Below are 17,129 nucleotides of genomic sequence, written 5' to 3' on the forward strand. Positions count from 1 at the left end.
GAGAATGAAATCAGAACTACACTGATGAAAATGCAATAGTAAAAATGTTGAAAATCCTACAAATAATTTTGTATGAGCTGTTAATATTTTTTCACTTTTATCTCAAATGTTTACCACCGCAGGCTCATTTTATTGTATTTCACCTTTTTAACCCATTTTATTGTACTATGTGCTTTGCAAAGACTGATGTCCACATAAGTGGACGATACAAATTTTCTATTCTGTTATATTTTATATTCTACTCTTTTCTACTCTCTAGCCATCCATTATCTACTTCCTGTTCTTTGAAGGTCATGGGGGGAGTTGGAGCAAATCCCAGGTGACATTGGGCAAGGGGCGGGGCACACCCTGGACACTGAGCGCATCACAGGTCCAACATGCAGTCTAGTGTCTTCAAGTCTATTCTATTTAATAGATAATTAATGAGGAAAAAAAATCCACATTTGAACATTTTTTGTTTTGGTTTGTAATCTGAAATCGTTGATCTGGATCCTTCAGATGCAGTAAACTTCTGACATCAGTGTGGAGATGATGGAACGACTCTCAACACTTAATTAACATTCATACTTCTAGTATGGGTAACATCTTGATATTTTCCTGTCATTCCTGCTGCATTTTCAATAATTTCCTTGATTTCAATTTTTAAATGTATTACCTTGGAAAGTTGTCGGTGAAGCAGCAGTGTAGCTAAGTGATCCTGGATTGTGATTTGGAGTTGTTGTTCGTCCAGGAAGCCTTCGATCAGGTCACCACACAACCAAAGCATGCTGGGATTGGGTCCACGCCTCTATGTAGAAATAGAAGTAATCTGGTCAAATATAATGGACAACAATGGATTGATAAATGAAAAATCTGTATTTCCAATTGCAGGCATATAAATATGGAATGTGGCTTGTTGTTAATGTAAAGCATCATAACAGACCATGAGTGACGTGTTTGCTGATTTGATAATTTGGGAATGTCCTGTATGTCACAGACTGATGCCTCATCAGCAGCAGTGAGTGTATCACATGTAGCACAGACTGTAGTGGTGGGCTTTCAGCGAGCTCTTTATTCCAGTCACAGCACCAAGAGAGAGTGGACACTGTGGAAGTGCCGGTCATTATCTTCCAGGCATGCCAGAGCTGGAAGCCTCTCCTCGATAGCTGGACCACTCACGCTCACTCAGAGCACTTTGATTTCTGTGCCAGGCTGCCCGGGCTCTCCCGGCCTATCTCCTGCCGTGGTGTCGTGAACGGCCGGCACTCAGCAGCGCGAGCAGAGTGGGAAGACAATCCTGGAGTGGAGCAAGCGGGGCCAGAGATCTCTGATGGGGGAGAGGAGATGGGAGGCAGCATAGTGCCGAGGGAGAGCGGGAGTTTGGGAGTTAAGAGGGAGACAGTGGTAGATTGTGGGAAGAACTCAGCAGTGATCCTGCACAAACAAAAACAACTGTTTAGATGGTATTTGTTGTTTCATACAAAAATATAGTAGTGTAGTGCAGTGTCCTTCAGCATTGCATCAGTGTTGTATACTGTTTAAATAATCTACTCTGTGGTGGCTCCGTGAGATGAACTGCCTCTTTAGAGCAGGTTGTTTATGTCTGGTTCAAAGTGATCAGCTGCAGAAACAAGGCTCCATCACAGCTTCTCAGCTGATTCTTACGGAACATTGTCTCTGTGGGGACGCATGCTGTGAAAGCTGCTTGTCACTGCCAGAGAAACTTTGTTGCTGCACGTTTCCAGCTGGAATGATGCTCCAAAATGGTCTTTTTCATTACTGTCTCTGCAGACTGACGCTGGCTTGTTTTTATTGTTCCTCTAATGCTCTTGGAAACAACTTGATGCATGTCAGCAAAGACACGAAACACATACATACGTACAGCCACACGGGGAGCACACTGAAAAACACACATTTTACTTTTCTGTTATATTGTAATTTTGAGTTGCTTGGTGTGTTATGATTTGTGACCATATTCAGCCCAGATACTGGAGGTTCCAGAGTAAACATCTGCACAGCATAGTCTGTTTACATTTCTCTGTCACTCTGCTGCTCTTATACGTCATGCTTCTTTGCTCTGATTGGCTGAAGGTGTGTTCTGTTCTGTGACCATTGAAAAGTCTGTGAAACTGAAAAGGAATTTTCAATAAAATGGTTCCAGACCCATCTGCAAATCTAAAATTGTTCTGGCAATGCAAGCTTGTGTCCTTGTTCAGTCTTAAAGATGGACCAGCAGTTTTAGGTTACCTTTTTTCATGATTATAATTTCAAATATGAAACAGCCATTCTAATTTTACTCAAATAATTCCCCCAAATTAGAAAAATAATATTGAATCGGCAAAAAGATCCTGATACCATCGTTACCTTGACACATCATGACTAACAGAAGGCAGACACATTCACCATCACAAGCAATCGTTGCTTTCAGAAGTTCTGCTCCTGTGATAAATACGTATAATTAATAAGTGATGAAGTTTTGGTGCTTTTCAACCAGACAACACAAAAGTCAACAACCTTTGCATAAAGCAGTGGAATCAGACTGTATTCAAATACAGTTTATTGGTTTTCCTCTGTACATGTATTGCAGTGGGATATAACCAACAGTGATGTTTGCATTGTGAGGATCTTGCATTTATTTTTTACAGCCACACACAGAGAGTATAGTACATGTATGTGGAGTCTACGATATATGCTAGGCACTAAAGGGAACAGTACATTATAATGGGAGGTGACAAGTGTAGAGTGGCTCGATAAAAGAAAATCAGGTCCCTGACACAGAAACACTTGCACGGCACTGATCTCACCGAGTGTGAGCGTCTGTGATCGTCTGTGGGCTTCAGGGGATTCATGGTGAGTGGTGAAGAACTCAGTGTATGTTTGTATTGATGGCTTTCGGTATCGGCTGTGTACCCTTATTATTGAATGCTATTTCTCACACTAACATGTTGGGATCAAAGAATGTACAAAACATATCAAGAAATGTTGACTGCTGTTTGGTATTGACTCGTACTGTATTATATTCTGTAAAATACAACTAGTATAAAAAGTGCATTACATATTGTTTTAGTGTTGGTGTTACTCATTATTGGCCAATGGAATATAGAAAAGAATCTGAACTCATGAGCATTATCATGTATTTGTGAGATAGAGACACAAAATCACATCCTCGCTCAGTTCATATGAACAGCCCTTGTAAGTTAACATTTTAAGCACTTCCATGTTTTACTGCCACTGATGAACTAAAAGACACGTGTGAATAAAACATTGGAAAATAGAGTTGAACGCGGAGGAGCTGTGACACTGAAGACAGGAAGAAAAATGAATGAGTCTTCTGAAAACGTGGCGAACACAGATGTTTGTGTTGACCCTGCTACGTGTGTGTGTGTGTGTGTGTGTGTGTGTGTGTGTGTGTGTGTGTGTGGCACAGATGTCATCCTCACCAAAGCCTGCGGGTTGGAAAAAGTGGAACAGCTGAGTTGTTGTAGAATTTACATAATATGTTTGAAAACGTGTTTCTGTGCAACATGCTATTCAGGTGGCAGAGGTACTGGCAGAGAGAGACAAACAAATCAGAGAGCAGCATTGGTCAAAGGTACAGGATTTGCAAAAGCACAGAGGTGTGAGATCTGAAAGAAAAGAAAACATAGACAAGAGAAGAAACCATGCAGACCTCACAGCAACTGGCACAGGATTATACACAGACTGCGGGTGGGACTGTGAGCCACTGTGGAGAAAGAAGCAGTGATCCATCCTCTGTAATACAAATAGTTTTGCTCTGATCTGAATATTACGCTCAAGAAATATTGGTTCATTCGAGATGATAATATGCACTTTGTCAAAGATTTAAAATATTTTTTGAGTTTGTTTTTAAGCTTGTGTCTACAGTTAATGGCTGAATCAATGCAGTCTCTTTGAGATGGACACATTGAAATAACAACCATGGTGATCATGTATTTAAAACTGGATATCTGTTCGTACTCTTCCAGAAACAGACTTTGAATAAATTCTCGTTAAAGTTTGAGAAATCCGTCCATGACACGAAATAATTGCATCTCCAATAACACCTCAAGAGAAAATCATTGCATAAAGTGACCACACTCTTCAGTTATTGCTTTGTGTGCCTGTGTGTTCAGTATTATTCTATAATTTGTATGTTTAGCAACAGTGAAAAGTTCAGACTGTGACATGTTTTCTGTATCTTAATATCTTAATATTTGTATACGTAAAAATCCCAGGTTTTAAAACTTTGGTATCACTCAGTTCATTTCTCAGCTTTGATTAACATTGATGAGTTGATGTTGTATCGTTGATCTTTAAATCTTTAAATTGGTAATCTTGTTTGCTTTTACAAGACAAAGCTATGCCGCCAAAAACATGAACATGCACTAACTGACAACTGCTAGAAGTCGACTTCTCTGTGACTCACTCACTGACTTGGGGATTTGGTCTCTGCTTCAGTGGGGTATGTCTCTCCAGCTGAAGACTCCAGTCATGCACAGTGAGAGCACAGGCAGGGTGCATGCAGGCTGGCAGGTCAGTTAGTGGCAGATACGCCTGCCAATGATCTGCCTTTTTATAGATGACTTTATTTATTAATGGCGAGAAGAAGATTTCAACACATAGGATAAAAAAAAATTCTGAAATGTACCAACCCTACCTCTAAGTTACTAATATCTGATTGTATTTTACTTGAGTTATTGACCTATTTCTATCCGGTCTTCCTCCTTCTCACCATCTTCTTCTACTGTGAGCAACATTAAAGGTATATAAAGTAAATATGTCATTAAATTCCTCCAGGAGACGATGTGAAGTTGAAACATTATTCCCATAACAAGCCTCTGTATTAATTATGTTTGAACCTCCATGATAATATCCATAGGGCATCATTTGGGCATAAAAAACAGACCTCAAGAACACTGTATAAAAATACTCATAAGCTTTCGACTTTGTGCCATTTTGAATCTATACTGAACCAAACACAATAAAAATGCAAAAACGATCATGTGAGAGGAACTCATTGGCACAGTATAATGGAATCCAATGGACAGGGAATGGTAACAGCCCCAAACAGACCAGAGGGATTCCAATTTGCTCTCTCATTATGCAGAAATGGTTCAGGCATTAGTGAAATGAGGTGAATAGAATGTCAGGTCCGGGAGAAAAAGCTTTTCTTCCAAATGCTTTTGGACATAACTCAGCGGCTTCTGATGAACTGTAACTGGGGCATTATGATAGAGGCACACTGAAATATACATCCTGCAAAGTATCTGCACTGTCCTTGGCTGTTGATCAAAACGAGCGTTTATAGTGAGGTCGAGCTTTGCAGGAGTTTCATTATCTCTACGAATTGGCTTTGGCATCGCGACTGCCGCTGCAAGAAATGTGACATTCAGAGTTAGAAAAGAATGGATTTACATTTTGATTATGTGACTTGGAATAAGTTTACATTTAGACTGGTATAAAATTTCTTGTAATTAACTGGCAGTGAATTATAATTACGTAATACTTTCACAAAGTGTGAGACTTAGCTAATCTCTTCACAAAACATTTCTGCTGTTAAGACGAGGTGTCGTTCACTCAGGTATAGCTGTTACATTTTAAAGCTGCATTAATCAATGTTCACCCACTTGGAGGCAGAACTCCACAACAAGCAGACACAGCTCGGACAAATTGTCACCTTGAAAGTCATCATATCAAATGTTTTATAAAAATGACCTCCGAGCAACATAATCATCTCTCTACACAGGCCTCCAGCCTGATGGTGCGTTTGCAAAGCAAATCTTTTGTGCAGATTACATACAAAGTCAATGCAAAGACGTGTTGTGGCTGCGCAAAATTTGCATCTTTCACTTGATCTCATCCTCTTGAGTTGAGATATTTGAACTGAGTAAGATTTGCACGACACGATGATGCTAAAGCCATCAGTGATGTTAACTGTAAATCATTGATTAGGACCCACGTCTTCTCAATGGCTTTCAATTTGAATTGAGACCTTGATTTTATCTATTAAGTTTTATTTATAGCTGTTGTATTTTCTGTTTCTATTTGCTTGCTTGATAGCTAACAACTAATTTCATGTTTTTATCCAGGACAGTTTAAAGTTGATCTGGCTAGCACATATGGTAGCAATTAAGCCAAAGGGTGCAAAGTGTCTGTGTGTTCCAGGGACAGAAACAGACCCGTCTACTCTAAGTCCACTCCATTTGTCAAGCAGTTGAATCAATTCTTTTGTGCTGACATACCAATGCAAAATCATGCATATAACTCTACTTCAATAGTAAACTATCAAATTAGAACGAATGAATGAATGAATGAATACAGCAATGTTACCACTTCAATACAATGTAAACTAGACTTCTACTTTTCTATTTGCAGATTAACTTTTGCTTGTTTGTGACCTCTAGTGTTTTCTGTCTAATTTTATTAAAAACATTGTTAATTGGTCATTGAAGTCATTGTAAAAGTCCCTTTGAATTATAATTAATTATAACGTAGAAAAGCATAAACTCAGAAACTCAGAATAGCTCAGATCATATTTCGGGATGTTCTCGGAGGATGGTGAAAATAGTTAAAAGCCTTGACACCAAGGTAATTATGGGTCTTACAACCGAAACAATGAGCTATACTCGCATTGCACTAAGTCATTTGATTCACTGTTAATATAAAAAAATATTGATTAATGCAGTTTTAAATAAATTAAAAAAACATGCAGTCATTTCCTGTGGAAATCGATGGCTTGCCTGGAACAAAACAGTTTGTCCAACTGATCTAATTTCAGTTTGAAGGATATTCATCGTCTGTGATCTGAAGATCATACAGCCTCAAATATTTATCTGTGGGGACATTTAGAGGCAGGGAAGACTTACAAAAGAGGCCAACTAGATTCAGACAACTTGGATTCACATACAAAACAAACATATTTTCCATTCATATCAATGATCTGGGGAAATATGGCTTAAACAACTGGTGAAGACTAAAGATGGTCAAAGGAGAGTGATTTTTATATGTATATATAGTTCATTTTTGTGCTTATACATTTGGTTTGATGTTCTATTTGACTGGATAGTCAATAACAGTGAAACACACCTATTTTAATATTAAAATCTTTTATGACTTTTTATGAAGCCATGAATTATTATGCCTTTGTGAGGAGAAACATGTGGTAGATACAGTAGTCAAGCCGCTTAAAAGTTCCAACTTCTGATATCTGAAGCAGGTCCCTGATTTTCTTTTATTCCCATCTGACCTATAATTTCCATTTCCATTAATTGAGTGGAATGAAATGGATGGTGAAGCAGATATACCCATTTGTTATTAACTATAGTCAAATACAATAAATAAAGGAGGGGGAGATGGGCAGATGCTACGTTACCTCTACTGTTCTGTGCATCCTCTATGTGAGTAGAAACGTCTTGATGCTGCAGATTCACAAGTCACCATACAGACTTTATTATATTAGAACAGTCACTTCTAAGATTATCTTTGCAGTCACTCAGTCAACATTCATACATTCGGAGAGTCAAACTGAAGTGAGTGGTGAGAAGAGGATCTGTAGAGCGGTGAACAGAAATCCTTCCATGTTCGTGCGGTTATGCCACGGATTGAGTCCCTCCTGCAAGAGTTTGATTAAGATCACAAGTTTGATGATAACCTGGATCTAACTTTGATGTGGTCTGTCTCAGGAAGGCTCACAATAGAGTCCTTCTTGGGTTGTCCTGAGTCTCCCTGACCTATTCCCACACCCCCTACTGCCAGTCCTGCAACAGCCCCAAAACTCTGTGCAGAACCAGGCAACGATGCTACAGGGAATGTCCCCACAGACATTTGGTGGGGCAGTACCACTCTTTGTGGTATAGCACACCGAACGCCTGTGTGACCTGATGGGGTCTGATGGGGTCCAATGGAAGTAGAGGAGACTCGTGTAGAATGGGGTGGACTAAGGGCACCTGGTTGTACCCCCTCATGAGGCAGTGAGGGCTGAGAGACTGACAGTGCTCTGGCATCTTGGCTCAGACTGCCCATTTGCAAGGAATGGGTGCTCTTATGTGTGCTGAGCCGGTGTGCAGGGCTGGCTATGTGCTGCTGGGCTAGTGAAAGCTGGGAGCCTGAGGTGGGACCTGCCATTGCACTGGACCCATAATGGAATGACCGTCCTCCAACAGCCAGCGGGCTCTGGATAGGGGGGCTTGACAGGACCGGAGCAAAGGCACCAGAAGCAAGGAGCTGAGACTGCAGGGGAGAGGCTGAGACAGGGCTGGATACACTTTGCACCACCTGGAATCTCCTCACCATCCTTGGGGACTGCAGGTTCCCTGCTCCCACTGAGTTCCCCTGCATTGGGGGACAAAAGTTCATGGCGACTGCCTGCTGCAAAGTGGCAATTGCTGAATTTTGAGGCTGGGTGGAGGAACCCGGAGGAGTAAAGATCCCACTATTTAGAGAAGGTGTCATGGACATGGCCCGTGGTCGTGGCACATCCACTTGTTGAACCATCTCCCGATCATATTTAACTATCTCCTGGATCATCTCATTCTCATGGTTGTTGAAAACACCTGAGTTCAGATCATGTTGAACTTTATGCATCAGGATGGAGTTCTTCTTGCCTGCAATGAGACAGAAACAGAAAAGAGCACTGTTGCTGAAGTAGATACTAATGGTGCTGAAGAACTTTGCTTCTGCCTTTTTTGCTACACAGAAATATCAACTTTATCATTTAACTTTATCTATTTAATTCAATTCCCGGTGATGCACACAGGCCCCTACACATAACTTATGTTTTCCCTGTCGTGGGGACAGAGAATCTGTGTTTTTGTAGACTTACCTCAGCAATGACATTGTGACAAAGAGTATGTCTGCTAATTTGTTCTTCTACTTCTACGGAAGAAACAGCTAATTGGGTAATGCATTTGTGTGTGTCTGTGTATATGTACTCAGATACTCTGTATGCACTGGCCCTAGTAGCTGTAAACGTCCATGTGTTTGAACACTTGCAGTATTTAAATTTGATGGCATGTGAGGTACTAGATTACCAGCATCATATGGGCCTCCCCTAACCCCCCTGTCTCCACACACATGTAAATTGGAAGGACTCAAAAATCAGAAGAGAAGGGCGGTAGATTGTTTAGAATTCTGAAACAACAAGGAATGCACAAACCTGTGGTTATACAAAGAACCCCACTAAGGACAAGGAAGAACCCCCCAAATCAATGTTCAAATTGATAAAATAAAACCCTCCTCTAGTATGGATTCAGCAGTCTATGGCATACTAATGCCCCCTTCCAGGCATTTTCACACTTAAACTCAGGTGACTGATGATCTCTAATGACAGCCACACCACCTTAACAACTCACAAATGGCCTCAACAACTCTCGTGTGGCATCAAGCTGTGAATGACGCACACAGCTTTAATTGACTGTGACTTTTCACCAGTAAGTGAGACTGACAAAGCATCTTAGAAGGGTATGCTCAGAAAAAGAGTTTCTGTTAGATTTGAGGAGGAGGTTTGTTGAATACCCTTGAATGCAGATGACAGATAATCGATCTGCAGAATGCACAACTACAGCTGGGTCTGAAAGCCGGTGTACATTTGAGCTGAGTTCAGGACTACCTACAGTCACACTATCAAAATGTAATTTAATGCAGCATCAATATACTGGTGCAGACAGTAGGACAAGGGGACTCACGAGTAGGGGCATAGCCATTAGCAATAAAACATAGTGCTGCACTCTCATGTCTCAAACGTATTGTCCACAGAGTCGTGATTGAGACATCACTGGAGAGAAGAGTGTGAGAGAGTCTTCACTTCTGTCCTCACATGGTTTATCACTGACCATGGCTGTGCCAGCAGAAACACGTTAAACATTGTTGTGTCTTAAATCTGCTGAGATTTGAATATCCTGCTCTCTGAAATAATGAACAAGAACAGTGAAGGAGGAGGCCAACAGAGACGTATCTCTTCTTGATGAAGAGAGACAGGAAAAGCCTATTAGGCAACCGATTCTTTGTGTGAATTACTTGCTTTGACACGTGAAGAAAGGCAACTAATGACAAGTTGAGGCAGACAAACCCTCCTTATGGTGCTTTCTTTTATTCAGTAAAGGAGAAAAGTAGAAAATACAAACCAGGAGGGCTGCTTATCTATGATAAACACAAATAAGATCCCCACAACTGAATCAATTGCATCCTGAATACTGGATCAGGATGCATTAATTTGTTGGACAACACCTCCTTATGTCCTTTTTTCTCTGGACTTTTTGAAGGATGGATGGACTGAGATGTTGGTATATCTGGAGCAGCCAGCCATTGATAATGATTTTAATGCTAAAGGACAGCCACAGGGTCAATCAGTGCTCAACAAATAATGCTCAGGAACAAGTTTAGGACCAAAGACAACATTTTCTGCTGCTCCCAGATGATACAACATCTGCTGTACCTTAGGGATAAAGAGGGTCTCACAGGAGATGAACATGTAGAGAAGCTGCATGTGCCTGTGGGTAATAATTGAAGTAGTGCATATAGCAAGTTCTAGTTCTCCAATGCAGCAGGTGGGCTGACAACTGGAAAGAAAGCCTGATTATCAGTCAGCCCGAGTGATACCCACTTCAGAAAAAGGTCATCAGATGGAGAGGGATGGGAGGAGGCAGATGTTGACTGTCATGACTCTTCTGCCCTCTTAGCACGTTTCATTGATTCCAGCTGTGCCAAAAATACAGAGACTGTTCGCCTTCACGTGTTTTGAAGGGAGGAGCCAGAGAAATGACCAAGAAACCACAGCAGTTGATAAGCTGAAGCTGCCTCTGGTACAACACATCCACTAGAATTCCAAACACCTCTGTCACCCCTCAAATCGCTGGTAAACTGTTACAAGCATCTTTATAACATTGTATAAAATAATGACAAAGAAGCCTCCAGCTTATTCTTCTTCTGTATATGAGTTAGCTCAAATAATTTGATGTTTTATAGGGTTAGAAAATGAAAAGGTTAGCCTGTTTGTGTAGTCATGGTTGTCAGGCTGATCTAAAATGTGATGTGCAACAAAGAAATCTTGTCAAACATGACAGAAATGAAAAAAGATGTATTTTTTTTAGAGGAAGATGATGTTGGAAGCACGGGATTAAATAGAATTTTTAAAATGAGGATCCTGTCAAGTTGCATCCATCAGTGTTTACAGTTCAAACGATATGTTGCTTCATTATTTTACTGTTAGTAGTTAGACGTCTGACCCCCACTGTGTTTGATCCTTTTTTCTGACAAAGAGTTGATTAAGATCCCGTTTTGTCAGTGATTAGTATGTATTAAGTACACATGGAGTCCAGTGGGGATATTTAGTAGGTGGTTAGCTCTTGAAGCAGAGAGGTCAGTCTCCCCCCAAATACGTGACCTGACTGACTGAAGGCTGCTCATGTGTGGAATCTGGCTGCTATGGCAACAACTGGCAGCTGGCAGATGCAGGGCTTTGTCAACCTGTGAAGTGTGGTCATGTGACAGGGGGATGTAGCATCAGCTGCATTGCTGACCTTGGGGGGGAATTATGTCAGGGGACAAAAAATTGCATGTTTTGTTTACTCTTTAACAATGAGCTCACAAGGCTCCAGTAAGACAAAGCCATGTGTGTGTGTGTGCACATACAAAGCAAGGATTTTCCCTGCCGAGCAATCGTTCTAACAAATTATCAAATGCATCTAGAGAGAGAAAACAGAGGTACAGTAACCTAGGTGATTTTGCTCAGCACATTCTGTTATATTTCAGGTGTCACACACACAGTTTGGTAAATAACTGTTTTCCACAAGGAAGAATTCGATTACTGTTACACAAATATACTCAACATAATCAGTGATTCACAGTCATGAATACACTTCTACCCTCGCTTCCTTTTCTCCGCCCCACACATCGTCCCTGTCAGCACCATTCATACATCACACCACAGCTGTCAGACAAAGACATCACGCTAATGAATGGATACATTTTCCTGATGCTTCATTTCATCATATCAATGACTCATCCATACCTGTGGGCTGTATCTGGGAGGTTTAATGCTAATTTTCCAGGACTTAATCTCTTGGATACATTTCATGAATTATTTCAGGATGGAAGGATTTTGTTACATTTTCATATTTTGCTCTTAAGATACAAAAAAGGACTTGAAAATAAAAGCTTTGTGGACTGACATTATGTTGGATGTGCAAAAAATAAAATTCAAATAAGAAGGTCATTTCTTGACACATTCTGAATGTTGAAAGACTGATTTTTGGTCCTGAGTGAACATTATGGTTTTAAAGTCTTCTTCATAAACAGAGAATCACAAACAGTTGATAAACAGTAAAACATTGAACAAATCTGAATTTGATCAATTATCTGTTATACCTCCTCATTTTGCTCACACAATATATCAGCATTATCAAAATATAGTGTACATCTATTATATTGATAATGATAAAAACTGTATTGTGATAATTATTGATATTGTTTTATTGCCAAGCTCTCTGGCTGTTCTTACCTATTCTGTCCAGTCTGTCAATGGCAACTGTCTCAAAGGCCCTCCTCATCATGGGATACTCCTCCAGCACCTCGTTGAAATTGTCCACCGAGAGGGAGTAGAGGCGACAGTAGGTGTCCGCTCGTACGCTAGCCGTCCGTCTACCTCGGGTCAGCAGGCAGATCTCTGGTGGGGTGAAAGTAAACCAGACAAGAGATTGATGGTCAGATAAAAATTTTAAAAAAGGCCAGGCTAGGCCACAACACTTTTTATTGTAACTACACTGTTACAATATAAATACATTTAAATGTGTCTGGGTTGTGCAAAACTATGTGTAAATATGGGATCATAGTGAAAATGGTTAATGCAGGCAGTTGCTGTGTGGAGTCAAGATGACGTTCTGACAGTAACACTGAGTATTTCCTTTAGCACTGTACAGTTATGTGAAGGAAACACACTATATTAGGAGATGTGCAGCTAAGCTTCATTACATTCACTTGTTCTCTCTCTCCCTTCCTCTAGTATCTTAGATTTCTTCATCTATGGACTGGGGATGACTGTTGTCCTGACAACCATATGCCCTCCCTTTCACCTCGCCTAAAAAGGTCAGGCTCTCCTGACTCTCTGGGGTGAAGGGGAAAAATAATGAAATGCAAGGAGACTCCACTAAGTACTTGCATGGTGGCACTAGATTGTAGAGGATGAGTATTCTACTTAGTTGCAAATACACAAAACTAATTGAAATTAAAGAGTGCAAACATTACAAGCATCAGAGGGATAGTTTGAGATTTGGGAAAATATGCATTTTTGCTTTGTTGTTGCGAGTTAGAAGAGAAGATTGACACCATTGTAACTATTTAATATGAAGCTACTGCTACCAAACAGTTAACTTAGCACAAAGACTGTAAAAGGATGTAAATAGCTGGCTCTTTTAAAATAAAATAAAAAATGCCTACGGTAGATTCAAAGTTTACAAAAGATCAGTTATTTAGGGTGGTTATGTAAGAAACTATTTCTTGACCAGGTACAATCTCTTCAGGGCATCTCCACTGGTTGCCTGGCCAACTCAAAGTAATGAAAATATTCAAAATGATATATTTTTTAAATTAAGTTAGCCTACCTTTGGACAGGCTAGCTCTCTGTAGCTTTTATGCTAAGCTAAGCTAAATTGCTACTGGTTGCACAGTCATTTATTCTACAGACACGTTTCGATCTTCTTGTCTAATTTTCAGCAAGAAAGTGAGTAAGGACCATTTCACAGCTAAAGCCCAGACCATGGTCGGAACCATGTCATCAACTGTGTGGGCCTTGTCAACCTATATTTGACAGTGTTTCATTGTATTAGGCATTTTTTTTAAATAAAGTCCATAAAAACAAGAAGTCTTTCTGTTTGAATGGAGAAAAAGACTGACCTGGAACAGTTTGTTAATTTAGTTGCTTCTAATAATATGGTTTTACTACCAACAATATGGAATGTCCTCTGCGTTGAACATCTTTTCTGTTCAAGGTGAAGACTACAAGCTGTCCTGCCAGGCACCTCTGCTTCTTCGTGTATTGCTATCTAATGCTGTCTCAACTTCTTGCAATTGGTCTGACAGTCTGAATTATACATTAAATGTTTTCACATTGAAAATGATCCGAACCCTGATTCAGCTTGATCTGAATGACCTCATTTGGTCGGACTGAATTTTGGTCTGTTGGTCCAGACTGTCCGTGGTCCAAGATACCTTTCACAGCTGTTATTTTGGTTTGGACTAAACTGAAAAAGTGGTGGATACAAAACAAGGTAATGTCTTTCGTATGTCAGACTGTTTTTTTTTCTCTAGGTATGGTGATAGAGGTGTCCAGGCCATGGACTCAAAATCATTCAGTGCATTCTCTGACTATGTTTTCCGCCTACCTAATAAAGGATTTATATTTCCCTGGTATATTAATGATTAATAGCTTACACAGAGAGACGTCACTGTGCTTACAGGACATGAGTGGTTAGACATCTCATGGTCAACTGCTGCAATGAAAGTATAAGCTGTGGGATGTACTGTACAAAGACAGAGCTGTGACATGCAGTCAAAACATCAGTCTGTCTATCGATGAACATCTTATTCATTACATACAATCTGGTCAAAATTGCTGAGATATGAGTGGACAGACATCTTTACTAAACCAAACAGTCATGTTTGGAAGGCTAGCATTTCCTATGTTCCAGTTTTGTGAGAGGTGTGGAAAAACTCTCCATAAATTGCCCGAGACGTCCTTTCATAAAGTGTCTCTTGGGATTTTCTTGGTTATGCACAACACATGCATTTGCATATTTCTAGCATCATTACAGTGGAAGTGGTGAGCGATTGGAGAGGATGATAACCTGAATGATGCCGCTGGGGCTGCATTAAAAAGCTGTTCAACATCACAGGATAACCATTTGCAGGATGTGGATAGGGCAGCTATAATTCTCAAAAATCATGAATAATATAGAGAGAACAATGATGGGTGTTATGTATTTTAGCATTTCTGTGAATAGTCTCTCCAGTATGTAGGATCATTACTGCATTCATCTTTTCCTCCCCCTGAAACTCCAAAAGTGTTTTGTGTACTCAGACACTTCACCCACCCCTCCATCGGCATAGGGGTGAGTAGATAATGAGTGATTTTTTATTTTTGGATGAGCTATCCCTTTAAGCTGCAGTCTCAGCTACAGTTATACCAAAATCGCTCTTTCTGTTTCTAAATGTTATAGAATTACCACACTGCGCTTGTACGCCTCCACCGACCAGTGCAGTTTCCACGTACATACTGTATTTCTGTATTTTTGCTTGTGCACGTGCGTCAAATTTGAAAGAGTTCCCTTGAGATGTTGTAGGGATATTACATTAAAAAGGCAAAACATGTGTTTGAGAGGTCACAGTGACCTTTGACCTTTAAAGTCTAATCATGTCATCCATGAGTCCATTGTGCCAGATGTAATAAAATTCTATATGGGCAGTCCTGATTCACAGGGATATGAGGTCACCGTGACCTTGACCTTTGACCTTTAGCTACCAGAATCAAGTGATTTAATTCTCTGAAGCCAAGTTTTACACAAGTAAAAAATGTGTATAATATGTGGAAACAAACCATGACAGATGTACTGAAATATAATGTGAGAGATGATGCCTATTGAACCATATGATCTAACTCAACCTATCTAACAGGAAGTCCTGATGTCAATATGTAACATGAATAAAACACGTGACCTTAAGTCCACAACCACAAGTGTAAGAACAGCAAAATCCTATAAAAAATTTAGTGCATGTTTGGCTTAATACCACCATTTGCTGTTACTTACTAATTCAAAGATTTTACCACAGATTCTCACTGCTGCTGCAGCAGTTACAGTATGCTGTCCCTCCTATCCAAGCTCACTGCTAGTTTATGTATGAAGAGAGGCCTGCGATTCCCTCCCTGGTGGCAGGGGTGACATTATAAATGACCCCGTCCTCACTGTTCTGCGGTGCTAATTAGCTGTTATAAATTGGCTGAGTGATGTGTGTGCCATGCGTCCCTGCCACTCCAACCTCACCCTAGGCTGCCGACACATCAGTGCTGCTATAAGTGAACTTTGGTCAAATGCAGAGGGCAAATGGATGTTAAAAACCCCACATAACTTAAAAAGTGTGTGTGTGCACGTCTGTGTGGGTTCATGGGTGGTGGTGGCTCCACACTACCGAACTACAGAGGAACAACAACATGGCAAAGTGGGACATAAGTGGCTGCGAGGCAAAAAGTTAAATGTCAGGGTGCTCCTCTTTATGTGCTTGTTGCTACAATTCATATTAAACAATAAACATAAGTTGTTAATGTATTGGGATTTATGAGGAAATCAACATTTGCAGATTATAGAATAGGATAGAAAAACAACAGAGTAAAGCAAAGTAGAAGAGGAGCTGATGACTGTTGTTATGGTTGATATTGACAAGCATGATTAAGCAATTTGTCTCTTAAAAAGATTAAAGATTACTTTATAGGGTGAGTGCTTTATTGTATAATTTCATTCTTCTTACTTTCAGTGGTTTAAATGGCACTTAGAAATAAAATGATTAATTAAGAGTAAAAAAAATATCATGTGGAATACTCTTTCTCTGTTGTTCTTACTTTGTTTATCTAGGCAATCAAATCCCATATTCTAACTAAATAAATTAGACTAAATTGTTCTACTAAAGCAGCTTTACTGAAGTAAATGTCACTTGTCATTTTTAAAAATTAAGTCAATATAAAATACAATATATAACACACAACTTTTAAGTGAAATTAACTAGATATTAGTGAATATAAATCAAAACAATTTACTTACCTATTTCTATGCAATGGAATATTGCAAATTTTACAGTAAACAGTGACAAACAGTAACAAACAGTAACAAGCAGTAACAAACCTCCAAAGTAGGATCCGTCCATCAGCTTCATCCCAATGTTTCCTTTGGTCAGGATGCTGACGACGCCGTGCTGGATGAAGTACATCTTCTTTCCAATGGTGCCCTCTCTGACGATGTAGTCTCTGGGCTGGAAGACTTCAAATCTCAGTTTGGTCAACATGGCGGTCACAAAGTTGGGATCGGCGTTGGCAAACAGCGGCATGGACGCCACCAGCTTACGACAGTTGAAGTTGACGATTTCCTACATCATGACAAAAGATTGTCATT

At 40.0% G+C, this 17,129-nt stretch overlaps 1 protein-coding gene across 1 annotated transcript in view; it reads right to left on the reverse strand.

Annotated features, from left to right (window-relative positions):
• Positions 1-7,093: 7,093 nt before the first annotated feature.
• hcn2b (hyperpolarization activated cyclic nucleotide-gated potassium channel 2b) overlaps positions 7,094-17,129 on the reverse strand; it is a 36,254-nt gene continuing 26,218 nt past the window's right edge. Inside the window, exons 6-8 of the mRNA XM_020080803.2 lie at positions 16,863-17,103; positions 12,476-12,640; positions 7,094-8,582 (exon numbers count right to left, since the gene is read on the reverse strand). Coding sequence (XP_019936362.2) covers positions 7,612-8,582; positions 12,476-12,640; positions 16,863-17,103 — 1,377 coding nt within the window. The 3' untranslated portion in view covers positions 7,094-7,611. The remainder of the gene's footprint in view (positions 8,583-12,475; positions 12,641-16,862; positions 17,104-17,129) is intronic.

This window comes from Paralichthys olivaceus, chromosome 3 (assembly GCF_024713975.1).
Source record: "Paralichthys olivaceus isolate ysfri-2021 chromosome 3, ASM2471397v2, whole genome shotgun sequence".
Classification (NCBI taxonomy): domain Eukaryota; kingdom Metazoa; phylum Chordata; class Actinopteri; order Pleuronectiformes; family Paralichthyidae; genus Paralichthys; species Paralichthys olivaceus.